At 50.7% G+C, this 16,013-nt stretch overlaps 1 protein-coding gene across 1 annotated transcript; it reads right to left on the minus strand.

The window, feature by feature from the left end:
• Positions 1-10,068: 10,068 nt before the first annotated feature.
• On the minus strand, positions 10,069-13,021 carry CTHT_0039010 (peroxisomal hydratase-dehydrogenase-epimerase-like protein; the record flags this gene model as incomplete). Its single annotated transcript, XM_006694249.1, has 4 exons — positions 10,069-10,798; positions 10,854-10,999; positions 11,167-11,589; positions 11,642-13,021. 4 exons carry the CDS (start codon positions 13,019-13,021, stop codon positions 10,069-10,071), a joined length of 2,679 nt encoding a protein of 892 aa, XP_006694312.1.
• Between the last annotated feature and the right edge of the window lie 2,992 nt (positions 13,022-16,013).

Raw genomic sequence — 16,013 nt, forward strand, 5'->3', positions numbered from 1 at the left:
GAATGATACCCCTTACTTGATTAGTTAGAACTTATCAGTCTCTTCACCATGCCCAACCTAGAAAATATGCTTCCTCTTATCACAAGACAAGATGCCTAGTAATCTAAGACAGAAGGATTGGAAGTTAGCTGGTCAGCTAACTCGGTTGTTCACCCATCAAAGTTGGGTTGGGTTGAAAATCAAAAGGAACACGCGCAATCACGAAAAAAAAAAATAAGACAACCGAGGGACGAACCCGCTCTACCCTGTCAATGAACATTGTGTTCTTCCAAGTTCCACGCTATGCACATTGTCTATTTCAAGTAAATAGGATGAATCCAGCTATCCGCGTTAGCCACCTACACATCGCTCGAATTTTGCTACGCATCCAGCAGAAGGCTGGCTATCATAAAGGCGAGAAGTGTCGACTGTCGACTGGAATGGCTATGAAATAACAGAACAGAAGTTCTTCTTGGCCTGACGACCTTTCAGGGCCGCATGGGCCATTTTCTTTTATTGCTCCTTTGTGCCCGGCTCCGCTTTTCCCGCGTGATACCCTTGTTGGTTATAACGGTTTGGGTTGATGATTGATTGTTCTTAGCGGCGATAATCTTCCCTGCCTTTGATAGGCCCGCTATCCGTCACCGCTCGGGGCTTCCTCATTGGTCCTCTTGCCACTGCCGCGGAGAGGCTGCTGGTCCTCACCAGAGCCGCAACACCAAGCATTACAGCCGGAGTGTTAGCCAACCGGGAGGTTTGTTACGATCAGAAGTCGGCTAATCAGAAGGATAGAAAATCATCAGCACCAATAAAGCACTAATAACTGTTTCTATTGCTGAGTGAAGAGTTCTCATCCTGACCCTAGGAATGAGCGATTCTATATCCCTATTTATACTCGAAGGCTGTTGACATGCCTGCCCTGCCGTTATGGTTATCACCAAACACGTCCTCAATTATCATCAGGATACTCACCACTAACGATTTCTCAAACTGTACCAGTCACGTCTCGCCTATTCTTGACGAACAAGTTCAACAAGAGATCTTCGACGAGCAAAAATCCGGCAATGAACAGCAAGTGGAGATATTTCTGCTAACAATTACGAAGGCATATCTGACAAGGAATATCGAGCGTCACAAAAAAGGAAAGGAGACGGGAGATCCCAAAACTATCCCAAGGCCTCTCCTCGTATTTGCTTGGGTCTTCTGGACCCTCTAGTCCTCTTGGAGACTGTCCCTCTGGGCCTTCCTCTCTCTCGCTTCCCGAGGAAAATATGCAAAGGCGTGCTCAATGGAGCCACAGCTTTCCTGCGCCGCGAGCTGCGGTCTCTTTGCGTTGCAGGGAATCAGACCCCCTTTAGCTTAGCTTGCCCGGTTGTGACGATCCGGACAGGCCTGCTGAGATGGGCTCGAGAGGTGCCGGGCCGCTGGACTTGAGAGACAGGAGATCTCACACAGTCAGAATGATCGTTGTGATCACCAGTTGAATAGACAACCGTTTGTATTGCTGACTGAAGAGCTTTTTTCATCCAGATGGTCCTGCTTGGAATCTATCTATATCTCATACACTGTTATGGCTTCCTTTGCTCCTTCTTCCTCACAGACCGTTGAGGGTCAACATCTTTGGGTATCGAGGATCAACGCCTCTTGGCGTTGAGAAATACCTTCTCAATAGTTGGTTATTAGGGGCAAATATCTGTGTTTAATGGGTCACAGCTCCCTTTTTCTCCGTCCAGTTGGCTGGACGGAACCACTCTTTAAGATAGAGCCTTTATTAGTCGTAATGATCCGGGCAGAGTCATCTAACCGAAGAAGCTCTCTAGTCATCGATACAAACGATTTTCTACCCGAATACTGCCCACAGCGACAATGTTGACTGCGTAAGAACTCCTGTCTCTCAGTCCAGCACCTTGGCGCCTCTTGGAACTATCTCAGGAAGTCTGTTTGGTCATCACACCTTCCAATTTTTTTATATTTGAGTTATATATTCAAGAACTAAAAGTAACAGCTCTCGTCACTGCAAACCCTCCCTTCGAGCGAAGAATGTGTAATGTTTCAACCACGGCGAAGAATATCGCATGGTCAACAAGCTCTTGCATACTTGTACCCACCCAGCTAGGTTAAGACTGCACATTGCACGCGTCTATGTTGTACGTCACACACATAATCTCTGATAGTGAACTGAGAATAAGCCGTGCCGCTTAACGGCAAGTACCAAAGCACCCTCCGTTTGGGAACGGCTTGGGCTATTCCGCCATATGAAGGTGTAATTATCTCTACTTGTAGACACATGGACAGTTGGGCGACTATCCCGCCTGGCTCTGGCGATGACAGCCAAGATGTTGAAGATCGAAGCACTCGACCCCTTTCCCCCTTGCCTATTTCATACCGTAGCGTGTGCCTACGTGCAGCAGCTTCGATTAGGCGAACCCTGTAATCCCACTCAAGTCTCGATCAGGCTTCCTTCAACTCGAACATCCACCATCCTCAGCTGCCCTTCTAGCCTTCTCAATTAATGGCATACCCGTATGCGGTTCTACCTCGATCATCTCGTTCCCGAAGGTCGGCACATTTTCGAGCAAAATCTTGATGTTTTTATCCAAGCGACAGATTGCTGCCAACATAAAGGGAGTTCCGCCATGTTTATTCCGACAATCAATCCATATGCCTGATGCAGCGAAAAAAAAAAAAAATTCCAGGCATTCGATGCAGGTATTGCCAGCTCACCCCAGGTTGTGGCTGCCATGTGCAAAGGCTGGATTGGTACAAGTCGCTAGAGCCAGCGGTAATCAAGTTCCAGACAAAGGTGTTGGCGTGTGTGCCCAAGAAACAGTAACCATAGGTAGAGAGCTAGTTAAATGCAATGATGCTCGTAATGAAGCATATATCACGAATCAGTGAAGCCTCCGACAGAAAAAAACACTGTAGGGTAGTCAAGTGCGGTAGGTTCCCGCAAGCCATTTGTAATCTGATGTGAATAATGAGGCTGGGGCTAGCAAGCGTATAAGAACCAGTTATATAAACTCATTTTTATATATGAGAACAGAACCTCACAGCAATGGAACAATAGCTCCAAGTGGATGCATAAAGGAGAGACGTGATATCTCCTTGCCGTTTCGTCCATACGCTCCAGCCCGTCTCCTCCGTAGTCAATCTTTTACTATGGTATCATAAGCTCACACATCGATGATTGCAGCCCAGAGGAATTGGGACCACAACCCCGCCTTGACCGTCAGAGGCATGATGTTAGAGGGTCCCTTTGAAGAAACAAGGGAAGTGGGAGGTAAGTATCGACCTCATGGAAAGATACTTTGCATGTGGCTGCCCGTTGTTAGAGGGGAGAAAAAAAAGATTTGTCATCTATTAGCTGGCTCTCTGAACATCAGTGGCCACATCATGATATTTGACTCGGATGATTTTAAGTTTGGGCTTTCCTGTATATACAAGTCAATACAACAGGGTAGGACATGTTGGGCTCTATGCTGAAGATATGTTTGTGGGGTTGCGCCTGTGTGGTGTCTCTAACGTCTGTAAAAGAGTGAAGAAGTATTGGGGTTGGGATGATTTATAGGAGATGCTGCGAGCATGTAATCGTTGTTTCTGACTTGAGGATCGGTACTCTGGTTGCGATAAGCAGATTAACCCTACGTCTTAGCAGTGTTAATATCAGCAGCAAGATGACAGTCACCCTTGAATCCAAGTTCCTGAAGAAGGCGACTATCATGTGGAACCTTGTTAGTATGGCTGTGAGCTATGAAGAGTGCAGAGCTATAAGCCTGGTACAGGCACTGCCGGCGGCGGGGTCTCACGAGCTCCACATGATGTTGTAATTTATATAGATTGCTTTTGTCAAGATCTTTTTACGGTCTCCTGTTCTGTGATTGACCGGACCCTCAAATAATGCTCTGCGACCCATAATGTCCTCCCTGAATGAGTCACATCAGTCCTATAGTTCTACTTTTTGCTCTCTTCTATCCACTAGCCTGCTAGCACTACATGATCTGTGTTCTAGGACAAACCAGAAGTGGACTGCTGTTAAACCAAGTTGTGGAGACCTGTTATCCTGCCCTATGAGTCCAAGATACATCATATGATCGTATAAGAGTCAGCCTGTACTCGGCAGGAGAGTGGTGCCTACTCAACCGTCAAGTTCTCGTGCCTTACAGGCCGGAGCACTTGAACCTTATGGTCGCCACCCTAGGGCACAGTCATTGACTCAATGATGCCAAATGATGGTTCGCAACAAGAGTTGAAGTCACATAGTCAGATTATCCAGGAGACTTCGCTTTACAAGGCTCACTTTTACGAGGCTCATAACTGCCTGTAATGAGCCTCACTTTCTCACCCTCCATACCTGTATAAATTCCTCACAACCAACTGCAGTGGTCGCTCAAGTTCTCGAAGAAACCACAAGTCAACCTACAATTCGGGTCTCGATCACTGAATACAATCTCAGTTCGGTAGAGGTAAGGGTTCTGGAATATTAACACTGCCCCTGTGCACTTGTTGATTGGTTCCTGATGATCAGGCGGTTTCATTCCATTGTTCAAAACAGCGCGAGATTTGCCCCAGCCAATTCGTTTGAACTCTTGCTGATAACTTCTCATTTCTCATATTGATACCTAAGCTACTACTACATGGGGCTGTCTCGACAAAAGGACTAGGAGCCGCGTTTCTTCCTCCTGCGAACCCGTATCCCGCTCTCTCAAAGCCAACATTTGTTTGGATGGATCATTCGCACTTACTACGATCCCCTTACCGCCTTTGGTCCACACCCTCCCAAAGAGATTCTCAAGGCAGATGTGTTTGAGAAATTTGAACCCGAGGAGCAACTCAATATATAAGCCACGCCACTGAGCTGGGACTATCGGTAACCGTGTGCTGGCCTTTGAAGCTTTTCCCGAGGAGAGTTCAAAAAAACTAGATCCGTTCTTTACCGACTTGCAATCCCGCGTTCTGTTACTCGATTCCTGAACAATCACGAGGATTACTTCAAAGTGTTGATCAGAGATACTGAAGAGACAGTGTCAGGAAAGATGAGACAGTGGTGTCCAAGAGGAAACCACGGCGCCTTCTACCTTATTGTCGCAACAATGGCTATGGATACTAGGTATCGGCCGGCTGAAGTGGTGGTTAGCCATGGGGGTCAACACGCGAAAGCAGCATCCGTCGAGGTTCCACTGGTAGCTGTTCTTTCAGTAGTCGCTCAGGCCTGTGGGCTGTCACCATTGGCATCCACTGCGAATTTTGGAAGTGGATCAGTTGGTGTTAAACTGGAAGTCAGCGTTGGCGATCAGCAATTGTGCATTTCAGGGACGAGTAATATTGCCAGCTGGACAGAGGCAGATTATATGGCAGCCCTCAACGAGAAAAAAAAAAGGAAGTCAACCCTCCCCTCTTTCTTCTGCTGTTTCCTGGTTTTGACCAATCAGAGGAAGGCTTGGTGGGATAATCCAATCAGGAGTGGTTAACCTGAGCATTCGCATCCTCAACTCGGACTGGTTGGTACCGATAGCAATGACTAAAAATGGTGAAGGATGCCTCGGATGCATCGCGGATACGAGTACGCAGGTGGCTACAGAACGGGCAGCTTTAGCGATGTGTAGCTTGTTCCCTTAAGTGGACATTATGGCCCCTCATTCAAGATGTCTCGAGGATTCTCGATCTATAAGTGAAATATAAGATCAGGAAACACTGGTTGCTTGTAATGTATGTGAGGATGCTAGCTATGTGCACCAGAGTGTTTCACGGAAGATGTCCATACTGCTCATATCAATTCGGCGATATCAGCGTGTGACAACATGCCTAACGCCTCTCTGGAAGGTCCGCAGGAGGTTTGAGAGTCGGCCAGGCACACCCGGGAGCCAAAGGACCTCCCCACTTACTTACAGTGATCATTTCATTCGCAGGGAGCAAATGTTACGCGATTCGATTTTTAGTATTGGCCGAAGAAACAAAGGAAAGGCGTGTAAACGACTTGAGATACCTCTCTTCACCTATGCCGTTGACTGCTGGGGACACCATGCATCTGCATGTTGCTTCTGCACACCTCAGTTGATTGAGCTGTTAACAAAATCGGAATGGGTCAGCATGGTGGCACAACTTTGCGATCTCTTTTCCGAGATCAGAAAGAATCCAGGGCAATTATCAGAGGCTTTGCAGCCATCACAGAATGCATTTCACATAGTTGGTGCCTATGGGCTCAATGATCTAGTCAAGGCACTCCTTGTACATGCCCCCGATATTGATCCAGACCGGCAAGACAACTATGGCAAAACGCCGTTGAGTTGGGCGGCAGGGATGGGCTGCTCCGAGGTTGTTAAAAACGCTGTTAACTGATGATCGAGTTGATCCAGACCGACCAAGCAATGGAGGCCATACGCCGCTGAGTTTTGCTGCATTGAACGGCCGTCTGGAGGTTGTTAAAACCTTGTTATCTGATAGCCGAGTTGATCCAGACCGACAAGACGACTCTGGCAGAACACCGTTGGCTTGGGCGGCAATGAAGGGCCATACTGAGATTGTTAAAACTCTGTTATCTGATAGCCGAGTTGATCCAGACCGACAAGACAGCGGTGGCGCAACGCCGCTGAGTTGGGCTGCATGTAATGGCCATACCGAGGTTGTTAAAACTCTGTTATCTGATGGCCGAGTTGATCCAGACCGACAAGACAGCGGTGGCGCAACGCCGCTGAGTTGGGCTGCATGTAATGGCCATACAGAGGTTGTTAAGACTCTGTTATGTGATGGCCGAGTTGATCCAGACCGACAAAATAAGCGTGGCCAAACGCCGTTGAATGGGGCAGCATGGAATGGCCATGCGGAGGTTGTTAAAACTCTGTTATGTGATAGCCGGGTTAATCCAAACCAGCATGACAAGCAAGACCAAACGCCGCTGGGTCTTGCTGCATGGTACGGCCATACGGAGGTCATTAAAGCTCTGTTATCTGATGGCCGAATAGATCCAAACCGACAAGACACCAATGGCCAAACGCCGATATGCCTTGCTGCATATGATGGCTGTACGGAGGTTGTTGTAACTTTGTTATCTGATGGCCGAGTTGATCCAAACAAACAAGACAATTCGGGCCGAACGCCGCTGAGTTACGCTGCAATGGACGGCCATCTGGAGGTTGTCAAAACTCTGTTGTCCGATAGCCGAGTTGATCCAGACCGACCAGACAACTATGGTCGAACACCACTGACATGGGCTGCATCGGATGGCGGTACCAAGGTTGTTAAAGCTCTGCTGTTTGATGGCCGAGTTAATCCATACAGACAAGACGAGTACGGTCGAACGCCGTTGAGTTACGCTGCAGAGTATGGCTTTACTGAGGCTGTTAAAAGTCAGTTATCTGATGGTCAAGTTGATCCAAACCAACGAGACAAGACTGGTCTAACGCCGCTGAGTTACGCTGCCATGGGCGGTCATCTGGAGGTTGTTAGAACTCTGTTATCCGATAGCCGAGTTGATCCAGACCGACCAGACAACTATGGTCAAACCCCGCTGGGCTGGGCTGCATCGAACCGCCGTACCAAGGTTGTTAAAGCACTGCTATCTGATGGCCGAGTTGATCCATACCGACGAGACGAGTCTGGTCGAACGCTGCTGAGTTACGCTGCAGAGTTTGGCTTTACTGAGGCTGTTAAAAGTCAGTTATCTGATGGTCAAGTTGATCCAAACCAACAAGACAAGACTGGTCTAACGCCGCTGAGTTACGCTGCAATATACGGCCATCTGGAGGTTGTTAAAACTCTGTTATCCGATAGCCGAGTTGATCCAGACCGACCAGACGACTATGGTCGAACCCCGCTGGGCTGGGCTGCATTGCAAGGCCGTACCGAGATTGTTAAAACTCTGTTATCTGATGACCGAGTTGATCCAAACCGACAAGACAACAATGGCGCAACACCGCAGAGATACGCTACATCGACCGGTCATGTGGAAATTTTCAAAATTCTGTTTCATCATGGCCGAGTTGATCGAGAATGACAAGACAAGTTCGGTCAAAAGCCGCTGAGTTACGCTGCAACGAGCAGTCATTTGTTGGTTGTTAAAACTCTGTTATCTGATGGCCGAGTTGATCCAGATTGACAAAACAACTATGGCCAAATGCTGCTGAATTATGCTGCATGGACTGGTCATATCGCGGCTGTTAAACTCTGTTACCTCATGGTCGAAGTGATCTGAGCTTAGCAGATCATGCTGGACGCATACCACTGGACCTCGTTCCCCCAAAAGGCCTGGGCATCACTCAAGAGTTTGTCGACTCTCCCTAAAAGGACTGACATCCGCATTGAAGACCTTGCCAACTCCATCTGCAATCTGTCTGTATTTAGAGATTTGGAGCAGCATTGCGCTTTTGTGCGCAGAATAAATTCTCTTTCAAGCTGATCTGGCAGGTGCTGCTCGAAGCAATGGCGGCGGATTTAACTAGAAAAGCACACCCTTGTCTCTTGCAAATGGGGGCTGAGCTTGTGTCATGTGACTGTCCAGGACTGGTCCAGATGGTTTGAACGTTCGTGAACTGCGTAATGTATTTGTGTGATGAGTCTGGTTCCTATAGCTGTGGTTTCATGGAGTGGAGATATGAGGAGGAAGCATGGAATAGCGTATGGGAAAGTGCAGAAGCAAGTACGATGGTTCAAGAGAGCAGAGTTTCAAGAACAGAGAGCCCTGGATTGTGTGCGGCCGACGAGTGGTGGGCGCATATTATAAGAAAGTGCAGCAACACTCAATTTGGGTATGTGCCACAGGACTAGCTTTAGTATAAATGTTGTGTTTTGCACATTACGGAATTAGCGGACCTGGTTAGGGAAGTGAACTGATATTCTTGTCTTCACAATTGTCTTGTCAATAATTACCACTTTAGGCTTCGTCTGTGGTCATCCAAGTTGCTGTCCCTGAAAGTAGGTCGCATAAACTATTGCTTGATTGCCCCTCTGATGCGACATGTCTAGATAGTATGCGCTCAAGCACTTAACCAGCATATGTGTGAGGATACCAAGGCTCGACCTCTCCCCACAAATCCTCTCCCTCTTTCAAACAATGACACCGCGCCCCTTCATCTTGAACAGCATGAACGGCGTGGAGCAACATGTTACCATTCCCGGGTGGAACCAACCTGAAGACGCGGATAGTCCCCATCAAGCTTTTCCACAACCGGTATCTCACAGATATGAGAGCATCAACGGCGTACCGGTTGCATACTGGCCACAGTTCTCTCATCTACCCACAGAGTTACGCATCAAGACATGGCATTCGGCCCTCGAACGGCATCGCATGGTTTATTTGGTGATATACCCAGCTACTCAGGAGCTAGAGGATTTTGACGTAGTCTCACTCACTCACACACACACACACACATACACACACACACGCTCTTATACAAAGCAAAATGCACCAGATTGTGTTTGCAGCGGTGACGGCTATTGGTTGCGCCTGGGCTATGGTCAACACCCTACGGTGCCCAGTCCTCTTTTTGCCGGCAATCAAAGCCAACTTGAGTTCAGCTAAATCAACTTGAGTCAAACTAAGCCAGGCTAAGTCACTAAACTCAAACTTGGACTCAAGCGAAACCAACACCGCCTTTACCAGGTAATCAACCCATATCACACTCAACGCAAACTCAGCCCAAAGTACCCAATCAACACCTCTATGAAGTAGTCACTCAGCCCAGGCCAGTTAGGTCCCTAACGGAACTAGCTACCTATCTACCTACCTACCTACCTACCTACCTACCTACCTACCTACCTACCTACCTACCTACCTACCTACCTACCTACCTACCTACCTACTTCCTCGGCATACCAGCCCCTCACACATCATAAGAGGTTGCAAACACACCTATACGGGCGGCAGACAAACTCTCTCTCACTTTACCCCGACCAAATCTCAAGACAATTCCAACACTAACAATAACTAATCACCTCCTTTGATTGAGACTAACACAGTTCAAGTCAACAATAACCATCCATCCAGACTCAAACTAACATAAGAAACCAACCCACAAACTAACTATATACACTTACTAAACCCAAGTGATTCTCTCGCTAACAATACCCCTTTTTCACCCTCCTTCACTCTTCAATTTAATACAACTCCGCCGCAGCGCCCCCGATACAAACCTTCCCCGTCTCCTTCACCTTAGTCTGGAACACGACCTTCTTGTCGCCCTCCTTCCACATTTCCGTCACCAACGTCTGCCCCGGCAGAACAGTCCCTGCAAACCTAACCTTAATATTCTTAATCTTCCCGTACTTCTCATACACGGCCTTCCCTGCAATCCCAAAGAAGCACAGCCCGTGCAGGATGGGCACCTTGAACCCACCGGCCGCCGCAAACGCTGGGTCGATGTGCAAAGGGTTGTAGTCGCCACTCAACCGATACAGCGCAGCCTGCTCCTCGGTCGTCTTCTCCTCAACCACTGCATCGGGCGCACGAGCAGGGGGCTTATTAGCAGCGGTGGCGGCGCCGCGGTCAGCAGGCTTCTTCTTTCCTCCAAAACCGCCAGAGCCGCGGAGGAAGACGACCATCTCGTTGTAGAAGAGCTCTTCGCCGGTGGCAGCGTCGACGGTGGTGACACCGGAGCGGACGATGGCGGCGGAGCCCTTGTCAACAACCTCGAGCAGGCGAGCGCGCGAGACAAGGGTGCCCGAAGTGGGGATGGGGTACTTCTTGATCTCGAGGAACTGCTCGCCGTGGAGCAGCATCATCGGGGAGTAGTTGGGCACGAGCTCCTCGAGGTTGTAGGGCATCTCGACGTTGAAGGGCGGGATGACGCCGAAGGTGGGCACGGGCTGGAAGTCCTCGTTGCCCTCACTGGTCGCCGTTAGACTTACTCAAAAAGCTTACAAAAGAGCACACCAGAGCTTACTAGACATAGCGCAGATCGGTGCGCTTGGCGCCAATACCAAGGTTGTACAGCACGACATCGCGCTCGGTGAACTTGTATTCGGTAGGATTGCCCTCGACCTTGAGAGCCTTCTCGATGGCCTCCAGGTACTGGTTCGACTCACTCTTCTACAGTTGTGTTAGAGTCAAATTCATCATCATTCATCATCATGTGTATTGTTACACTAGCATAACCCAAGAGAGTCCAAGACCGTGTTATAGTGCACTATTATGATACACACAAGAAACTAAGAGAGCAAGAAAAAAAAACAAGAGGCCAAAAGCACGAATCATACCTTGCCGGCCTTGCGGTTCTCAAAGTTGGCCATGATCTTGCCAATGCTGTCTTGGGTCTTCTCGGGGTGGTCGGCGCGCTCGTCAAACGTGACGATATCCTTCCAGTTCTTGAGGACCTCCTCAGGGGTCAGGGGCACGTCGATTGGGAACTGGTGGCCGCCGGTGCGCTGCCAGCGGGTGGCGCCCATCCAGCCGCTACCGACCTCGTACAGGCCGCCGGTCGGCTTGACCGGGACCTTGTCACTGCAGAGGGCGAGCACCAGGGGAGCAATGTAGTCGGGCTTGAAAGCCTGGACGAGCTCCTCGGGGAGGATGGTGCGGGTCATGGCAGTGCCGGCGTTGGGGGCGATAGTGTTGACATAGATGTTGTACTTGGCGCCCTCGAGGGCCAGGGCGCGGCTGAAGCCGAGGATGGCACATTTCTAAAGAAGTCAGCATGGTCCTGAGTAAAATAGGTTACTTCACGAGACTTACCGCCGCAGCATAGTTGGCCTGGCCAAAGTTGCCGTAGATACCCGAGGTCGAGGTGGTGTTCACAATACGACCGTACTTCTGCTTGAGGAAGTAGGGCCAGGCGGCCTTGGTGACCTTGTAGGTGCCGCGGGCGTGGACGGCCATAACGTCGTCCCACATCTTGTCGTCCATGTTGGTGAAGGCCTTGTCGCGCAGGATACCGGCGTTGTTGATGATGATATCGACGCGGCCGAAGGCGTCAATGGCAGCCTTGACGACAGCATCACCGTCCTCAGCCGAGAACTTGGCCGGCGCAGCCTTGCCGCCCATCTTGCGGATCTCGTTGACGACGTCATCGGGATTGACCAGATCGTTGACGACAACCGACGCGCCGTGGCGGGCAAAAGCCAGGCAGTAGGCGCGGCCAATGCCGGCACCACCGCCAGTGACGATCACGACGCGACCGGTAAAGTCGATCTTCTCTCCTTGCTCGTTGGGACCGAGCTTCTGCGACTCTTCGAGCAGGCCCAGGAAGTCGTTGGGGCCGGTTGGGTACTGGGGATTGGAGAAGTCGACGATGCGGTCCCACTTCTTCAAGACGGCACCGGGGGTGAAGGTCTCGTCGCACTTGAGCAGCAGACCCTGCGAGCGCTCCCAGCGCAGCTTGGCGATGTGACCACCGCCGACCTCGAAGATGGAGCCGGACTCGCTGGTGTTGCTGGGGTGAGCCAGGACAGCGACGAGGGGCACAACCCACTCGGGCTTCATGAGAGCCAGAACATCCGGGGGCATGATGGTCTCAGTCATGCGGCTGGCAGCAACGGGGGCAATGACATTGCACAGGATGTTGTACTTGGCACCCTCCTTGGCGAGGGTCTCGGTGAAGCCGACCATGGCGAGCTTGGCAGCCGAGTAGTTGGTCTGGCCGAAGTTGCCAAACAGACCAGCGGCCGACGAGGTATTGATGATGCGGCCGTACTTCTGCTTGCGGAAGTACGGCCAAGCGGCGCGGGCACACTTGTAGGAGCCCTTAACGTGGACCTTGAAGATGAGGTCCCAGTCCTCGTCCTTCATGTTCTTGAAGCTGATGTCGCGCAGGATGCCGGCGTTGTTGATGAGCACGTCGATGCGGCCGAAAGCCTTGATGGCCGTCTCGATGATGCGGTCGCCGTTCTCGACGCTGTCATAGTTGGCCACGGCCTTACCGCCGGCCGCCTTGATCTCGTTGACCACGACATCGGCCGCGCGCGTGTCCTTGCCCTCGCCCTTGAAGGAGCCGCCGAGGTCGTTCACAACCACGCTGGCGCCGCGCGACGCAAAGAACTTGGCGTACGCCTTGCCGAGACCGCCGCCCGCGCCGGTGACGACAACGACCTGGCCGTCAAACCTGAGCTCCGACATGATGTATGTGTATGTATGTATGTGTGTGTGTGTGTGTGTGGTTGAATTAAGAAGTTGAAACTTGGGGTGTGTTGTTGGTGGTTGATGAGATGGAAAAAGAGGAACTACTCCTTAGGCGGGGAATTAAGGATCAACCACGGATCCACGGGTATCAACAACGGAAAGAGGATAGGGATAGGGATAAGACGAGGTCGAGGACAGTGAGAAAGGAAGGATCGAGGAAGAGGAACAGACGCTCTCCCTCCGCAGCAGCGACAAACCTGACCTCAAATACCAAAACACGTACGGCGCAACCTGGCTCCAGCCGACTCCAGCCTGGCCTGGCTCCTGCTCCCAGCGCTGCCGGTCGGCTCCCCAGCACCTGCTAAGCCGAGGCATTACGGCTGTCGCGGCCGCTGGGTCATGTCGCCCTCCCATTGGCTCCCCTCTGGGTCCACCGTTCCCCACTGCCGAGAGCGGGGGAATCTGCAGGGTTGCAGGGTTGGCGCCGTTGTTCACATGCCTGCTACAGACTGCCTACGACGTGAGACTGCTGGCCCCAGCAGCGAGATCGAAAGCTGGGCAGCCCTCGACGGCCCGAGCGGGTGATCTTTTCCTCAGATCTGGCTGCTGCCAGCGCCGCGCCAGCTGTCGAGCCGCCCGCCTGCGTCTTAGCCGTGTGTGTACTCGGCAGTCGGTTATCCAAATGGTAAGCTTCTAGATGAGAGTCTAATAAACGGACGCTGGACCGATGGCACTCAGTGCAATGACAGCTGCATCTGCGAGCGCCAGGCACAGCCGATTGTGTCGGCGCAATGGCGCCGAGACTTATACGGGCCCTCGGCTGTCACATGGGAGTGGGTTGCTTGCTGGAAGAGGTTGTCCCTCCGGAAAAAAATAATGTAAGAAGTTGAAACGACACTGTATGTGTTGATGTCGATTCCGAATCTACTCCAGATCTAGACCCGCTATTCTATCAGAGCTTCTTTCAATTGACCTTCTTGACTCCCATCGTCAACCTTCTCGTCCTCAGACTCGAAAGCAACGTGCAAGAGTCCAAACCCCACACTTCCCCAGTCCCCACACCTCAGCAGCTCCAAGGCTTGCATCAAGCCGACCCTGGCCGACGCCATGCCAAGCCGAGCCAGTTCGATGGATGACGACACACCTTCGGCTTCCCCAGCTCCGAGCTCCGAGAGTTTGCATGAAGGCGTTGCCTGAGGATGAGGTATCACGACGACAACAGCGTTGATGTTGACGATTTGTTCACGTTTTGGGTCTGAGAAAGCCTTTTTGTTTTCTAATCGCAAGCTTTTGCGGCAATTTCCTCACATTTCCAGGCGCTTTTGCGTTTAGTTGCGAGAGAAAACCCAAAATTGCGCTTCCGCAGTTTTTACAACTTAACGAAAACCTTAGACCGGGGCATCTCAGGGGAACGATAACAGTCTGAAGCAATTAAACTTCTGGTTGACGGTCTACGTTCTGGAACACTTATTCATGCAGTCTAGACTCGTCAACTGCGAAGCAACTGTCATTTGTCTTCGTCAGCCTGACCTCAGCCGGTTCCGCAATCACCGTCATGACCAACCCTCAAGAAACCCCCCTATCAATTTGCTTACCCTTCATCCTCTCCCACCTTCGAACCCACCTAAACTTCCAAAATTCTAATCGACCCTTTATAATCGGCCTAAACGGCGTCCAAGGCATAGGCAAAACGACCCTCGTTCGCGTTCTCTCCTCGGTACTCAACAATCAAGAGGGTTACCCCACACTCGTCGCAAGCATAGATGACTTTTACCTGACGCGCGAGGACCAGGCAAGGTTGAGCGAGGGGGGTAATAAGCTTTGGGAGCAGAGGGGGTTGCCCGGTACGTTTGGCATTTCATTTCCCTTCTACGTTGTAGTTGTAGTTGTTGTTGTTGTTGTTGTTGTTGTTGTTGTTGTTGTTGTTGTTGTTGTTGTTGTTGTTGTTGTTGTTGTTGTTGGGTGTTGTTTTGAGGATCGAGGCTGCTAGATGGGGTCAACGCTGAAGAATCAGGGGCTCATCCCGAGGTTGTTTGATGGTTCGAATGTGATTTCTGATACCTTGATTCATAAACAGGGACACATGACCTCCCGCTTTTGTCCTCATTTCTTAGTTCGCTGCTCTCCCAAACGCGATCCCAAAGTCTCAATTCAGAGCCAGAAATGGAGCCAGAACAAGAGCCACTATACCTCCCACAATACAATAAATCCGCCCATGCCGGGAAAGGCGACCGCGCTCCACGCTCAACATGGCCTATCGTCCCTCGTCCCTTGACAGTTCTTATCCTAGAGGGATGGTGTGTTGGGTTCAAACCGCTTACCGAAGCAGAGCTTGAACGGCGCTGGAGAGAAGCACAAGAGTCTCTCTCTTCCCCTGCTACTACTACTGAATCACAGGATTCAGGTAGGACAAAGGGCCTTCTTGCTCGGCACGAACTGGAACACCTCCGCCAGGTTAACGACGCCCTCAGCTCCTATCAAGCCGTCTTGAATGACAAGTTCGATATATTCATCCACCTAGACATCCCCACTTCCCCCGCGCTAGAATGGGTCTATACCTGGCGAAAAGAGCAAGAATCTCAGCTGCGTCTGGAGAAAGGACCAGAAAACGCCATGACGGATGAGCAGGTCGAAAAGTTCGTGGATGGGTATATGCCTGCTTATGAATTATATTTGGAGGGGGTTCGGAGGGGGGTGTTTGAGGGGACAAACAAAAGGGGAAGGCAGTTGAGGATTGTGTTGGATCGCGGGAGGAGGGTTTTGGGGAGGGAGGTTATTTAGCTTTGTGGGGGGGGGGGGGATTTAGGGGGTTACAGATGAAACGGGCGTCACGACCTGGGATAGGGGATAAAGAAGAGCGTTGAGTATTACAAGGTAAGAGTAGGTCCGTGATATGATCCACGGACAGACTAGAGGAACACTTGCTTGCTTGCTTAAGCCGGACGTTAGAAGTCGGTCCCATAAGATAGGGGCGCTCTATTATGAAGAT

Source organism: Thermochaetoides thermophila, assembly GCF_000221225.1.
Source record: "Thermochaetoides thermophila DSM 1495 unplaced genomic scaffold scf7180000011816, whole genome shotgun sequence".
Taxonomy (NCBI): domain Eukaryota; kingdom Fungi; phylum Ascomycota; class Sordariomycetes; order Sordariales; family Chaetomiaceae; genus Thermochaetoides; species Thermochaetoides thermophila.